The sequence below is a fragment of the Balaenoptera borealis genome (assembly GCF_965194805.1).
Source record: "Balaenoptera borealis genome assembly, chromosome: 14".
NCBI classification, from domain to species: domain Eukaryota; kingdom Metazoa; phylum Chordata; class Mammalia; order Artiodactyla; family Balaenopteridae; genus Balaenoptera; species Balaenoptera borealis.
Genome location: NC_138875.1, coordinates 65,203,050 through 65,217,565, shown reverse-complemented (window position 1 = coordinate 65,217,565; position 14,516 = coordinate 65,203,050). Strand labels below are relative to the sequence as shown.

The following is a 14,516-nucleotide window of genomic DNA, read 5'->3' as shown; positions in this document are numbered from 1 at the left end:
GCTCAACGTCATCCCCGCCCAAACCCGCCCTGGTTTCTCAGGTCTTAGGCCTGGAGCCCCAAGAACCCCCAGCCTCGGCCCCATCACCGCTCCCCGCCAGGCCGAAACCTCCAAAGCGACGTGCACATTCGCTGTCTGCTCACTCACCGCCCATTTGGTCCCCACCGCCTTCAGGCCCCTCTCCTGGGCGGCCCAGGGGCCGGTGGCCATGAAGCCTGAAGGTCCAAAGCCCTGATGATCCCTTCGGTCTCTTCTGACCGACCCTTCCCTCGGCTGGACCACCACGTGTGCATGCCCCGGCCAAGCCCTGGACCTCCCTCTACACTCAAGCACTGGGTGACCTTGCCCAGGCTCATGGCTTTAAACACCTGTATCCCTTGTCTCCGAACACGAAATGGCCAGCACTTCTGACTCCTGACCTCTACCTGGGCACCGACTGAATCAAATTTAACATGTCTGGTAAAAGCATAATTCTCCACCCCCTTCTACCCCTAGTGTCCACTCTCCTCAAGGTACCACTGTCCACCCAGTCACCCCATACATCTCGATCTCAGCTACCACAAGGGCTTATCACAATTTGTAATCCTGTACTAATTTATCTATATACTGGCTTACCACACACACATGGATGGGACACAAGCTCCTTAAGGGCCAGGACCCCAACTGCTTGGTCTATTATCTCCAGTCGCAAGCAAGGTGCAGGGCATCCACAGGGCTCAACCGACATCTGCTAATGGCCAGCATCATTGGGCACTTTGTGAGGACTCATGTCTCACATGCAGGTTTGATTCTAAGGTCAGCATGCAAGGTAATCAGAGTCACCTGTCTTTGAAACTCTTTAGGGAGGTGCCAAATTGGAAACTGACACGCCAGCTCATGTTCCTCCCAGGAGGGAACAGAGCACTGTTTCTAAAGTTGCACCCAGATAAGCCTTGTGTTTAGGAGCCAGGTGTAGCAAAAACTGGTAGTCTTGCAACTCAGTGGGGTCAAGTGGGGGCCACAGAGTCACTGCAGGGAGGGGCAGCACACTCCCCACACTCATCACTCTTTCAAAGTACACAGGACTGAGTTCCCAGGTTAGGTGCAAGTGAGGGGACTTCACTGACCTGACCACCTACTGTGTGCAGTCTCAGGCCAAAAAGCCTCAGGCTTGCGCTACCCTGACCACCTCTTGGGGCTGCAGAGAGCCTGTGGGACTGCACAGCCCCTGGGGGGCGTGGCACGAGGAAGGCACCACCAGGGGAACTTTATTCATTCTCCTGCCGTGGTCTGTACAGAAGAGGTTATGGGTCCCTCTGGTGGGGCGTGGACTCTGCGCTGCCAGGGTCATTCTCTGAGTCATCTTTTGGTCTGGGCACAGGCTGGAACTTGAGCAGGACAGGCGGGGTGAAGATGGAGGCCTTCACAGATGGGGATAGCATCTCCTCGGTGCTGGCAGAACCACTACAGGCTGAGGTCCTGTTCAGGAGACACGCAAGACATGGGTCCATGAGGGGGACACGGCACACAGGGCCATCAGAGGAACACACGACAAAACCCAGGCTGTGGGATGGCTCTCGATACATTCCTGCTGCTGGAAATCCCTCCCATGGATGTTTGCTCAAGGCTGTTCATTGCAGCAATGTTTGTGATTGTGTAAACCTGGAGACAATCCAAACATCCATCAGGGAACAGCTAAAACAACCATGGTACAGGCATGCAGTGGACTATTCCGCAGCTGTTTAAGGAACGAAGTTGGTCTGTACATCCCAGCAAGTAAAGACACCCCAATGGTACAGTAATGGAAAGAACAAGTTGCTGAGAAGTACGTGCAGTATGATCCTGATTTGATTTTAAAAATTAACCAATGTATTCGGACTCATACTTCATGTATTCATTTCTATATTGTGACCTTTTTTCCATAGAGTATGTTGTGCTTTTGTAAACTTTTAGAAAACAATTTAAAATAACCCATTTTGGGGGATAGTGCCAAGACAGCACAGCTCACTTAGAAAGCAATACATAACAGGAGGCTAAAAATTGTCCCCATTAATGAAATATTTCAACAAGCAAGGGTAGTTGAGTAAATGATGCTCCATCCACACAGTGGGGTGGGTATTCTGCATCTATGATTACTGGTGAATTTCTAGGTTTTTTTTTTTTTAAATATTGGTTAAGAATTAATTTATTAATTTATTTATTTTTTGGCTGTGTTGGGTCCTCATTTCTGTGCGAGGGCTTCCTCCAGTTGCAGCAAGCGGGGGCCACTCCTCATCGCGGTGCGCGGGCCTCTCACTATCGCGGCCTCTCTTGTTGCGGAGCACAGGCTTCAGAGACGCGCAGGCTCAGTAGTTGTGGCGCACGGGCTTAGTTGCTCCACAGCATGTGGGATCTTCCCAGACCAGGGCTCGAACCCGTGTCCCCTGCATTGGCAGCCAGATTCTCAACCATTGCGCCACCAGGGAAGCCCAAATTTCTAGGTATTTTTAATGACAGGGAAGCAACATGTTCCAGAACTGGCTGCAAAGCTGCTCACAGGACGCTCCTGATTACGTAACAAACTACTACCTGTGCACATACACTCGTGTCCATGGGGAACACCTACAGTGAAACAGGGATATGTGCCAACAGTGGTTATTTCTGACCTTGGGAGTGAGAGTGATTGGTCTTTTTTGGGTAGTTTTCAAACTGTCTACAGTAACTAGATCCTGTTTTAGCATCTGAAAAATGGTAGTGCTTTTGAAAACTGTTCCTACCCTTTCCCTTGTAATTTCACTTCTGGAAATTCATCTGAGATTCAGGGACAGCTTAGCACATAAAGATAGTGATGCCAGGGAATTCCCTGGCGGTCCAGTGGTTAGGACTCCGCATCTCACTGCCAAGGGCCCAGGCTCAATCCCTGGTCAGGGAACTAAGATCCCACATGCTGTGCAGCAGGGCCAAAACAAACAAACAAACAAGAAACCAAAACCAAACAAACAAAACCCCCAGAAGCAACAGGTGCAAGAAGGGCATGCTGACCTTCACCCGTTTTCTTCCTGGAAGTGGGAGATAACATATTTATGCCCACCCACCACATACATAGACACACACGCACGCACACACACAAGCTGAGTGAGGGTACCGCACATGCTGGACGTCTGTCACATGGCCAAGGAAGCTGGTACTCAAAAGGCTGTCAAGAAGTGGACAGCTCCCCAGGGCTTTAATGTTAAGTGCCAAAGGCAAGATTTTAAATTGGCATTGTCTGATTGAATCATAACTTTATTAAACCATGCCTAGAAAAAGCCAGAAGATCTCTCGACAGATCTTTCTGGGGTGAGGAAAGTGTGCTAAAATTAATTGTGGTGATGCGTTCATAACTGTGAATATACCAAAGACCTGTGGTGACCTGGCCCCACTGTGGCCCTGCTGTTCTCGAGGCCCTGACGGTGCTCAATGCTTTACTGCTAAGCTTGGCTTTGTCACCTCATCACTGGCCACCCCCTGCTCTGTCACTGAAGGCAGTTAGTCACCTTCACACCTCTTCACTCCGCCTCCTTCTACCTGAGAGCCTCTTGCTTCCACTTAGACACAATTCATGGGTCTACACGTTCGTGTGTAATCACGCTGAATATTTTAATTTCTGCATAGTATTCCATAATGATGTGAATGCACATTTGAGCTGTTTCCAGTCTCGCTCTTTCTAACTGACGCTGCCATAAACATTTTTATACACAATCGTTTTTTCTTTCCCTCAATCCTCTCCTTGGGGCCAGGTTCCAGGATGAAAAATACTAGACTGAAGAATTTGAGAACTGGCATGGCTCCTGATATGTTTTGACAGATTGCCTTTCGACAGGACTAAGCCTTAATTTTTGTGCTTAAAAGGAGACCATCGAGGACTTCCCTGGTGGCACAGTGGTTAAGAATCCGCCTGCCAATGCAGGGGACACGGGTTCGATCCCTGGTCCGGGAAGATCCCACATGCCGCGGAGCAACTAAGCCCATGCACCAAAACTACTGAGCCTGCACTCTAGAGCCTGCGAACCACAACTACTGAGCCTGCGTGCCTAGAGCCTGTGCTCTGCAACAAGAGAAGCCACCACAATGAGGACATGCACCACAACGAAGAGTAGCTCACCACAACTAGAGAAAGCCCGTGTGCAGCAACGAATACCCAACGCAGCCAAAAATAAATTAATTAAATTAGAAAAGAAAGAAGAAATTAAAAAGAAGAAGAAATGCAGTACTGATACATGCTACAACATGGGTGAACTTTGCAAATGTTATGCTAACTGAGAAAAGCCAGTCACAAAAGACCAATTTATGGTATGGTTTCATTTATATAAAATGTCCAGAACTGACAAACCTATAGCGACAGAAAGTAGGTTAGTGGTTGCCTAGGGCTGAGGGAGAGGCAGGGCCGAAAAGGCAGAGCACAGAGGACTTTCAGGGCAGGGAAACTATTCCGTACAACACTGTAATAGTGGACACGTGTCATTATACATTTGTCCAAAACCATAAGATGCACGTCACCAGGAGTGACCCTAATGTGAACCACGGACTTTGCATAATGACACGTCAATGTAGGTCATAGTTTGTATTAAAGGTCCCACTCTCTGGCGGATGTTGATCGTGGGGGAGGCTGTGGGGGGAGGGCAGAGGGATATGGAACTCTCTGTACTTTCAGCTCAGTTTTACTGTAAACCCTAAACTACTCTAAAACATAAAATATATTTGAAAATTTTAAAAAGAATGAGTGCTGCTACAACATGGATGAACCGCAAAAACATTAACCAACTGAAAGGAGCCACATACAAAGACCACATATCTTATGATACCATTTATAGCAAACGTCCAGAACAAGCAAACCTATAGAGACAGAAAGTGCTGAAGAGGGGAGAGTGGAAGAGTGAGGGCTATGGGTTTCTGGGGTGAGGAAAGTGTGCTAAAATTAATTGTGGTGATGCATTCATAACTGTGAATATACCAAAGACCATAGAATTGTGTGTTTATTTATTTATTTATTTAATCTTTTTTAGCCACACCGTGCAGCTTGTGGGATCTTAGTTCCCCAATCAGGGATGGAACCTGGGCCCCCTGCAGTGGAAGCACGGAGTCCTAACCACTGGACTGCCAGGGAAGTCCCAGGAATTGTATATGTTAAATGGGTGAATTATACCATGTGTATAATACCTCAATAAAGCTGTTTAAAAAAAAAAAGTCATCTGATGCAATGAAGCAGCCAATCTAAACACTCAATGACGTGGGAAATACTTGACAAAAACGGTAATAAAAAACCCATATTCAGTAAATCCCTGCTTTGCAAAACATGCATGTAGATAAAGCACGGGGCTGCCCACAGCTGATTGAATCGTTCCCTTCTGTTGGCCTCTGGGCTGTCTGTTTCTGGTTTCCCACCATCACAAACACTAGGAAGGGGGAGCAACTTTCCAGCACCCCTGATGACATTAGGGTCCCTCCTGGAAGTGGGAGCAACCATCACACTGAATATCCTTCCAGCCCTCATGCATGCTGCTCAGAGGCCAGATGGTTCGGGGGCACACTTACCAGGGGAAGCCAGGGCAGTGGAGATTGTGCGCATTGTTCCTGGCCAAGTACGAGAACTGGAAGCCTCCAGGATTGAGGACCAAGGGGGTCAGATCGACTACGCGGCTGCAAGACGGGGCGGGGCAGGGGACACACTCAGCTCTGGGCTCCTCCGGGGCGGGGGGTGCCTCCCCAGCCTCGGGGGGCACGGGAGCTCCGTACACAGGCAGACCTCTGAGCCCTGACTCCTCCCCGGGACCAGGAGGGGAAGGACCACTCAGGATTGCGGGATGGATCCACTACGAGAGGGGAGGGAATCACAGCCCAGCTGGCACACAGCAGGCTCCCCCAAACCCTCCCGTCTCATTTGCCTCGGGCCCGGGATAAATCCTCCCACCTCTTCGGGTTCGATGACAGGCCAGTCCAGTTCAATTTTGCTTCAGACCTCGAAACTTCCAATTGCTCCATCTGCAGCAAACAAAAGAAACTTTAGGACAAGGGTGGGATCCTCATCGTGAAGAGAAACACGTTCTCCAAGAACTATGAGAACAATGTGCCTTCCAGTCAATCAGCAAACACATCAGGCTCATCCTCGGTGCCACCTGGAGCTTGGTGTTAGGGGGATGGGGCCCAGCATGGGGGCTGGGAGCTAACAGAGGAGATCCCAGCCCCGCCTGGGGGACAGGTGACGGATAAGCGGGAGTAAGGAAGGGTAGGCGAGTCGGAAGGGCACTGCAGAGGCACTTAGAGGGCAGCCTGGAGAATGACACCCACGGGGAGAGGCAGGCTTCAGGCATCCCCTGGGAGCCCCGGGATGGCGCCAAGTGCACCGGAGGCCAGGCAGGCGGAGCCCTGTGCCTCCCCCAGCCCGACTCTGTGAGCAGAGCCGCCCCCTTTCATCTATCTACTGCTGCCTGCAGAGAAAGTTCTGGGAACCACTGCTGTGGGCCCGGGCATCACTGGGGTGCTTCTGAGTGGGGGGTTAGAGGCTGCCCCTCCCAGGGCCACTGACCGACGTGCTGGGCAGCGGAGGGAAGGGGCCAAAGACCCTGGGAAGAGTATAGACAGGGGTTGATGGGGCCACCATGGAGGCCATGGTGGTGGCAGGCGGTGGCAGCAGGGTTGGTGGCAGGCACGGGGAGGTCGACCGGTCCCGTAAGAGGATGGGTTCTGGTTTCTTCGGTTTTGGCTTGCTTCTCTTCTTCTTGGCATCTGGGACAGAAGGTGTCGGTGAGTACCTACCCCAAGGCCCGAACAGGTTAGGGGGGCGCCAAACACAGGCCCTCCAACAAGGAGGGAGGCAGGCCCACAAAGGGCACCACTACTGATGGGCACGAACATGCGCCACCTCACTGGCCCCAAAACCGCCCCACAGGGAAACAGTACTTTTGTCTCTATCTCACGAGCGGAGCGAGAAGCTCGAACTATACAAGGCCCAGGCAGGAGCCACGCCGGGCTGTCTGCCTTCCAGGGCAGAATCTCACAGGAAGTGATGGAGTGTCACCACCAAGGAGGGCTGGGCTTGGCCCGAGCAGGTTGGCCTGCCACCCACCCTCCCAGGCATGGCACAAAGCCCCGGAGTCTGCCAGCACCACAGTGGGGTGTCCAGTCCCCAGAGAGTGAGCCCACCGACTACACGCAGCCCCGGGTCATCCTGGGGGTGCGCAAAGGGTGCACAGGGAGGAAGTCTTGCAGGGGTGGGCTCGGGGAGGAACCTAGGGCCTGCACCTCCTCCTTCCTGTTCTGATGAGTCTGGGTCTTTCTACTGTTCAAAGCTAGGTCCCACCAGCAAAGTAGGAGTTAACAAGCCCCTCCTGCAGCCCCTCAGACGGCTCACCTAGAGTGAGATAAGCACTGCCAGGGAGCACTGGCTGGAGGCTGAAAGCCTGCCCTGAGTCTCAGTCCAGCTCCACCACACCTGCGTGGCCTACACATGCCGGACAACCTCCCCGGGCCTCCATTTCCTCTTCTGTAAAACAGGGATAAATAACACCACACCAACATCTTGGGAGGCCGCGGTAAGAGCTACACATGCTGTGGGTCCAGCTGTTTGATGAAATGGTGCCGTGGGACCCCTCCCCCAGGTGAGCTGGGCCCCCCGATGTGAGGCGAGACAAAGAAGCCCAACACCACCATCCACCCCTGAACACAGACACTCCCAAGGACCAAATCCAAACCTCATCAAGGCTTTAGAACGACCATCCAAGAAACTGGCAGAGGAGGAAGAGCAAACACATCAGCGGACCCAGACAACAGATACAAACCCATCAAGTGGGTCCCCCAAAGGACAACACAGTTCTTTAGTCCATAGCATCGGGGAAAGCTGAGGGTATCCCGCGTCAAAAGGAACTTCAAAAGACAGGCCAGAATCCCCACCTGCCACCCTGTGTGGCCACTAATGAGGCCGCCTCTCATTCCACTCTCGCGGGGCCCGGGGTGTACACGAATTTGCCTCCCACCCAAACAGTGTGCGGGCCTCGCCGGGTCCTGATTGACAGACCAAGCGTAGATAGCCTTCTGTGGACCACTGGGGAGGTGTGAGTCAGGTCAGCCAGGCCGCTCAAGCCCAGCGCGAATGGAGCCTCACGCTGGGAGTAGAAGTACACGCGGTGGATGCGCCTCTTGAGCTGCTCCAGGCGCTGGTGCATCTCCAGGGCGCCCATGCTGTTGCAACAGTTCAGCTCCCCCTGGACGGCACACAAGACCTTGGCCTGCGACGACAGCGGGAGAGGCAGGGAGGAGGAAGCGGGACGCGTGAGCCGCCTGGCCGGGGCCACCTCCTTAAAGACCCCTCCCAGCAGCTCAAGCAGGGCGGACACCGGCGCCCCCGCCCCCACCTCGGAACCCCGGAGCCCCGCCCTCCCGGGCCCGCACCCAGAGAAAGGACAGGAGCCCGCGCCGCTCGCACTCCGCCTGCTTGCCCTTGCGCACCACCCTCTCGGCCAGAGCCGGGTTGCGGTCGAGGCTGCGGAAGAGGAGGCGCAGCGCGCGCTCAGTGTAGGTCGCCGCCTGCCTCTCGAAGTCCTCCTCGGAGATGAGCTGGCAGAAGGTCACACTCTGGGGGAACTCGCTGTCGAACTCGTCCAGAACCTCCATTCTCGAGGGCTTCGGCTGCCCGGCTGCCTGGGGGCGGAGCGGCCGTCGGGGCGGGACCCCGGGGGTCCGGACGCGTCCACTCCACCCGCCCCAGGAGGGGAGGAGGGAGACCCCCGAGGGCCAGAGCTCGGGTCACCATCCAGGCGGGGCCACCGGGGTCCGGGCGCGCCCACCCCACCCGCCCAGGTCAGGGAGAGGAGGGGTCGGCCCCAGAGGGCCAGGCCCGGGGACGCACCGCTGTCCCCCTCCCGCCGCGCCGACACAGGCTCCCTCCGCGCGCGCCGCCCCACGGACAGCCCCGGCCAGTCTCAGGAGACCGCGGGCCAATCCGCGCGAGACGGCCACACGTGACAATGCCCGCCGCTCTGCGCATGCGCCCTCACGCTTCGACGGGGTGGACGGCGGGACACAGCTACACCTCGCGGAGGCCCATACCCCGGGGTCCCGCCCGTGGCCACGCCAATTCTCACTTCTTTAAGGCCCTCAGCCCGCCCCCGGCCGGACTCCAGTACCTCCCATCCTGGCTGCTCCCCTCCTCCTCACCGTCTGTAGACAAGGCCCCAGGAGTTCTTTCTGCCCGCAACTCCTCTAGCCCCGGACTTTTCACGCTCTTCTGACTTCCTCTCCCGCTTCTGTCCTGTCTCCTCTCCTCATGAGGGTCCTGTCTTCACCATACCTTCTTGGACATCTTACCCACTTCTTAGTCCCAACCCAGAACTGACTTAACTAACCCCAAGTCCCTTGACTTACAGACCCACATCTAAGTGTCCCCGGGGGACGTTTCCTGGGCATCTCCCGCTCAGCACATCCGGATTGGCACGCAGCTTCTTCCCTCCCACCCGGAAATCTGCTTCTCTTTTCCCTCTCCTACTTGGTCAGTGGCCGATCCCACCATCCACCCCAGCCGCTGATGAGGGGGTGCACCCTGGACTGCTTAGTTCAGGTCCCCTCCTAACCCTCCCCCACCTCCATCAGCCCTGTGACCCATGGAGTGCACCTGAGATTTTTTCACCTCCTACCACCAAACGGCCAGCCCCAGCTCTCCCCAACACAGGAGGTGGCATTCACTTCCTCTTGCTTTGATGTCACAGATCAAGATGGACACAACCAAGGAGGGAGAAGGTCTGGCCTGTGCATCTCGCCTACAGGTGCAGGCAGACTCAGAAACACCTGCATCCAAATCTCTGCCACCATTCTGCCACCTGCCCCGGGCAGGTGGCCCCCGATGTGAGGCGGGGCCCATATGACTTACAAAATCAGATTTGACTTTAAAATACATAGTAGGTACCTTTTTAAAAACAGGACAAGCATCCTCTGGGAGGTCAGGCAGACCCCTGATTAACACCCCCATCATGTTATGCTTATAATACTTTACACTTTTTTTGTTTATTTGGATTTTTAAAGTGTATTGTGCCAGGCACTGCCAAGAAAGAAAAAACTACATGCTCCCTGCCTTCAGGGGCTCCCCGTTTAAAGAGGGTTTCAGCCACAGGGAGAAAAATGTGATCTAACATGCTCTGGTGGAGGAACATTGGATGTCTTGGAGCCCAGGGAAGGCTTCCCATAGGAGGGGACATTTGAGCAGAGCCCTGAGTTCACAAGCCTCTCCCAGCAAGGGCAGGAGACAGCTGCATGGGGGTCTTTGGCCAATGGGTACAGAATCTGCACGAGAGCAAGAGGTGGCCACCTCCAGCCATGGGCCTAAGTCAGGTGACCTTGGGATGGAGGAACCCCAAGGGGTCAGGCCTAGGAGACAGAGGAGCATGTGTCATTTCCCCTCATCCTCCCCGGGATGCCAGGGCTTCTACGCCCAGGGAGGGGGTGAAGCCAGGGTCCCTCTGTGCTCAACCATTGGTGAGGGGTACTCCCAAATGCCCATCCGAGACCTGGGCCTCCTCTCAAGGAGACAGGCTTGAGTGGCTGTCACTGGGCACATCAAAATCTTTTGTGTCTGGTCCTGATGCTGGAGGTGACCCTGCAAGCACGCCTGGGGCCAGGCTTCTTGGCAGTTGGGCTCCACTCCCCCCGATTCCAGCTGTGAGGGTGGGCATGCCAGGCACCTCACAGTCTCTCCTGCAGGCTCAGGGCAGCACATGTCCCTGTAAGAGAACAAGTGGGCATGGTTGGAGGGCGTGAGCTGCAGGCTTTGTATCCCGAGTCCACTGTCCGCCCAGCTAGTGCTGCTCCTGCTGAGAACCCAGGAGAACATTCTCTCCAGAGCTTGGCCCTCCCCAGGCCTTCCAGGAGGGCTGGGCCCAGGGCACCTCCACGTAGTCAAGGTTGTTGAGCTGGCTCTGAGCCAGGCCCGGGCAGACCCTCTGTGCAAAGCAATGGGCCTCTTCCTCCACAGGGCCCTGACCAAACCTCGAGCCCTCCGGCTTACCTGGGAGCTGATTGTAAAGATCCTCTTCAAACCATAGCTTTTCTGAGGCCTCTGCCCCTTCCCCCCGTCCAGCCATGACCCAGATGGACAGGTTGGCGGAGGAGCCCCCAGCTCTGCCCTCACCTGATCCTCCGATGGAGAGTCCAGACCAGCTCTGCACCTGCGCCTTACTGCTGGTTAGTGGAGTGAGGCAGCAAGACTCCCCCCCACCCCCCAGGCACTGTGGGTGGTGGGCTGGGCCTGACTGATGCCCTTTCATCATTGCACTGCTTCCCAGTGGCCCACAGTAGTGCAACAGGGAAAGAGTGTCAGGCAGGCCTGCCAGTGCCTCTCCCAGTGGTAGGTGGGGATCTGAAACCTGGAATGCAGGCCCACTGGGGCCTGGGGCAGGGCCTCTGCCTGAGGAAAGGGTGCCCTCTGACCCCAGAGGCCCAGGCCTGGCCAGGATCTCAAGTTTCCATGGAGAAGGGACCGGAGCTGGGCAAGGGGGAGGGGAGGGCCTGCAGGTCCAGGGGCCAGGCCTGGGGAGGGAAAGTGGCAGTGTCGGGGAAGGGGTCCCCAAGGCTGGTCCCAGATGCTTTGACAATATCATTGCACTGCTCCTCAAAGCACAGTAGTGCAACCTCGTCAGAGCACCTGCGGCCAGCAGGAGGGAGCCCCACCACCCCCAATACACGCAGAGCGGGAAGCTCAACCGTGGGTGGGTGGGGCTAGGGGCCCATTCCTAGACAGCAGGGCGGGGAGGGGATTTCAGCGGGGCTGCGGTCCTCGGAGTCCTCAAGACCCCAGAGGGGCCGGACCCTCCCCAGCACCCTCCAGATTGCCGTGGGGTTGCGACCCCAGACTGAGGGGCAGCTCCACACCCTGAGCGGGAGCGCGCCCGGGAAAGGGCGCACACACAAAGGAAAGGGGCCCGCGCTCCACCGCGGTCCGAAACCCACTCGCGCCTGCGGCGGGAGTGGATATAGCCCGACGACCCTGCGCCCTCCCGCGGCCTGAGGCTCCGGGAGAAGAAGGGTGGTCCCACTCCGGGCCGACGCGCCCCTGCCGGCTCAGGCCCCCATCCTTGGCCCCTGGCTCCTAGCCCCCAAGTTGGGCTCCGCATTCTGTCCCAACAGATTCCCTGCCCGGCAGCCCAGAGCGGAGAAGAGGAATGGGGAGCTTCCCGCCCCTCTGGGGTCCCCTGCCCGGAGGGGGCGCCCGGGGTCTGGGCTGCGCCCCTCCACACCGCCCGCCGGGTAGGGCCGCCCTTCCCGCGCCCCCACCTCAGACCCAGCTACTCACGCGGCGGGACGCCCTTCCCGCCCCGGGCCGGGCCAGGACTCGGGAGGTTGCGGGGAGAGGTCCCGGCGGCCGTCAGCCCGCGCTGCCCCCCAGGACCACCCCGCACCTCGTGGCGCCCTCCCGCCGCCGGCTCCATCTTTAACTCGCTGACAGGCGGCGGCCCAGCCCCCGGCTCCTTAGCATAGCGCCGCGCTCATTGGCCGGCACCGGCGGGGGCTTCGCCTTCTGCACGCCCATTGGCTGAGGCCGGAGAGATTTCAAAATAGCCTGCGGGCCCGGATTGGCCCGGAGCGGGCAGAGGCTGAGGCTCCGCGGTTTTAACAATGAGTTCTACAAACACTTTCTCCCCATTCATAACTTATCAAAGGGAACTTTGCCCGCCTTTTCGCAGCTCTAGTCTCGGTGAGTTTTCTCGCCGCGCGGGCGTGCGCTCTTGGAAGCCCAGTGGGGGGCGCCGGCCGCGCGGCCAAGCCCTCTGGGGAGGGGGCTACGACCGGAGGAAAATGTCCGGACCCGCGGTCAAGCCTGCACCAGCCGGGCCACAGGCTGCCCCGTTTTGCAAACTGAAATTGCTCCCTGTGCCTCTCGGATGGCATGTTCGGCTGCGGTGGGCTTCCTGGCTGGGGTAGCCACCTCCCCACCCAACCCCACCGCATCGCCCGACTTGACCCAAATGAGATTTGTCTGAAGCCCAAGGGTGGGCCTGGGCTGCGGGACCCGGTCTTGGAGCCCCTGGAGGCTTGTGGATCTGTGGGAGGCAGGGGGAAGGGGGCGTCGCTTGGGTCCCTGCGTGACTGAGGATAAGCATTCATTAAATGCTTCCGCAGGGCTGATGACCCGGAAGGATGTACACCGCCCGCCTGGCCCTCATAGAGCTGCAGTGTGTGTCGGAGCGGGTGGTGCTTAGGCTACTGTGCATCTGGGCCCCCTCCTCTTTTATTCTCTCAGTCCAGTGGCTGAGAGCAAATGTTTTGGAGGCAGGCAGAGCTGGGTTTGAATCTTTAGCAACCTCGGTTGCCTCCTCTGCAAAATTAAGATGACAATTGAATGTGCTATGCTTCATAGGGTTGTTGCCAGGAGCAAATGAGATGCTCTGTAAATCGTTGGCCCAGTGCCTGGCACTTAGTTTTCAATAAATGAGAGCTCGGCTGCTGCTGCGGTTTTAATTTTTGGTCTTGTACTGCATTCTGCCTGCAGCCCTCTCACCTGCTCCCACAGCTTTGGCCTTGATTTCCCAAGGATTCTTACATGCTGTGTACTGTCGGAGTCTGCTCTTAATTAACACTCCTCACTTTTGTATGTGTGGTGGTAGGGAGGTAACAGAGGCAGAAGTGGGCTCTTACAGCCCAGAGGGGCCAGGGGTGGACCAGAGGAGTGCCCCTTAGATTTGCAGTGTGCACCACACTTTTGGTGCCCCGCCTACACCCCCTTGGCACTCACCTCTACCTAAAGGATGTTCCTTGCTGGCACCTGCGGCTCTGCCTGAGGGCTTCATTCAGGCTGTAGAATACAGGGCAAGTGGGAAGTGCTGCAGAGTAATCCTTCCACCTGCCCAGCAGCCCTCAGCCAATGAGAGAAGATATGCTGGTTGGATAAGTACCCCCACTTTCTTGCCCCTTGGTTGGGACAACTCTGATGCATGTTCTACATGGGGGCCCAGCGCTCCCCAGTGGGATGAAGCCCTAGTTGCCCACAGGGGTGACTTGCTCAGTAATTCAACCTTCACCAGCTGCCATGCCTGCTCCTCTGGGCCCCACTCCTCTGCCCCAGTGTTTTCTGGGATCACTTCCCAACCACCTGCTTGCACTCCTGTCTCAGGTCAGGTGAGTGATGGGAGAGAAGTGGAGACTTGTAGACGATGCTCAAGAGGTTTGAGCAGAGCAGGACCTCATGGGGGAGGGGGCAGGGGCGTAAAGGGCCTAATTATGACCCTCCTCCCCTCAGGTCTCACAATTGGCTAGAGCTTTTCTTCCACCCCCTAAGGTCAATTGATTTCTCAGAAGTAAGGTGCTCTGCTCACCCGCCTCCAAGACCCTTCCAACCAGTTGCCACCCCCAGCCTCTCCTTCGGCTCTTTTATTCTCCTGCAGGAAAGTGGCAGCTCCCCAAGCCTCTCTGACTGTAATCTCTGCCATAACCTCTAGAGGTCACCCACGCACCAGCAAAATAGCTATTACCTTCCTTTATCAGGGCCCGCCTATTTATTGCTCCTTTCTTTAAATTGCAATGCTTTACCGGCTTAA

The 14,516-nt window shown here is 56.3% G+C and overlaps 1 protein-coding gene across 3 annotated transcripts; it reads right to left on the bottom strand.

Annotated features, from left to right (window-relative positions):
• Window positions 1-82: 82 nt before the first annotated feature.
• LOC309610735 (uncharacterized protein) lies at window positions 83-12,894 on the bottom strand. 3 transcript variants are annotated; one of them, XM_082353938.1, is made up of 7 exons: window positions 12,275-12,894; window positions 8,386-10,706; window positions 8,099-8,222; window positions 6,524-6,723; window positions 5,909-5,979; window positions 5,533-5,637; window positions 83-1,458 (listed from the first exon to the last, which is right to left on the bottom strand). In XM_082353938.1, exons 2-7 carry the CDS (start codon window positions 8,605-8,607, stop codon window positions 1,284-1,286), a joined length of 897 nt encoding a protein of 298 aa, XP_082210064.1. In that variant the 5' UTR covers window positions 8,608-10,706; window positions 12,275-12,894; the 3' UTR covers window positions 83-1,283. The 3 variants fall into 3 exon arrangements, with proteins under 3 accessions (XP_082210064.1, XP_082210066.1, XP_082210065.1); XM_082353940.1 differs by having other exon boundaries at window positions 8,443-10,706; window positions 12,275-12,893; XM_082353939.1 differs by lacking the exon at window positions 12,275-12,894 and having other exon boundaries at window positions 8,386-8,634; window positions 8,843-8,872.
• Between the last annotated feature and the right edge of the window lie 1,622 nt (window positions 12,895-14,516).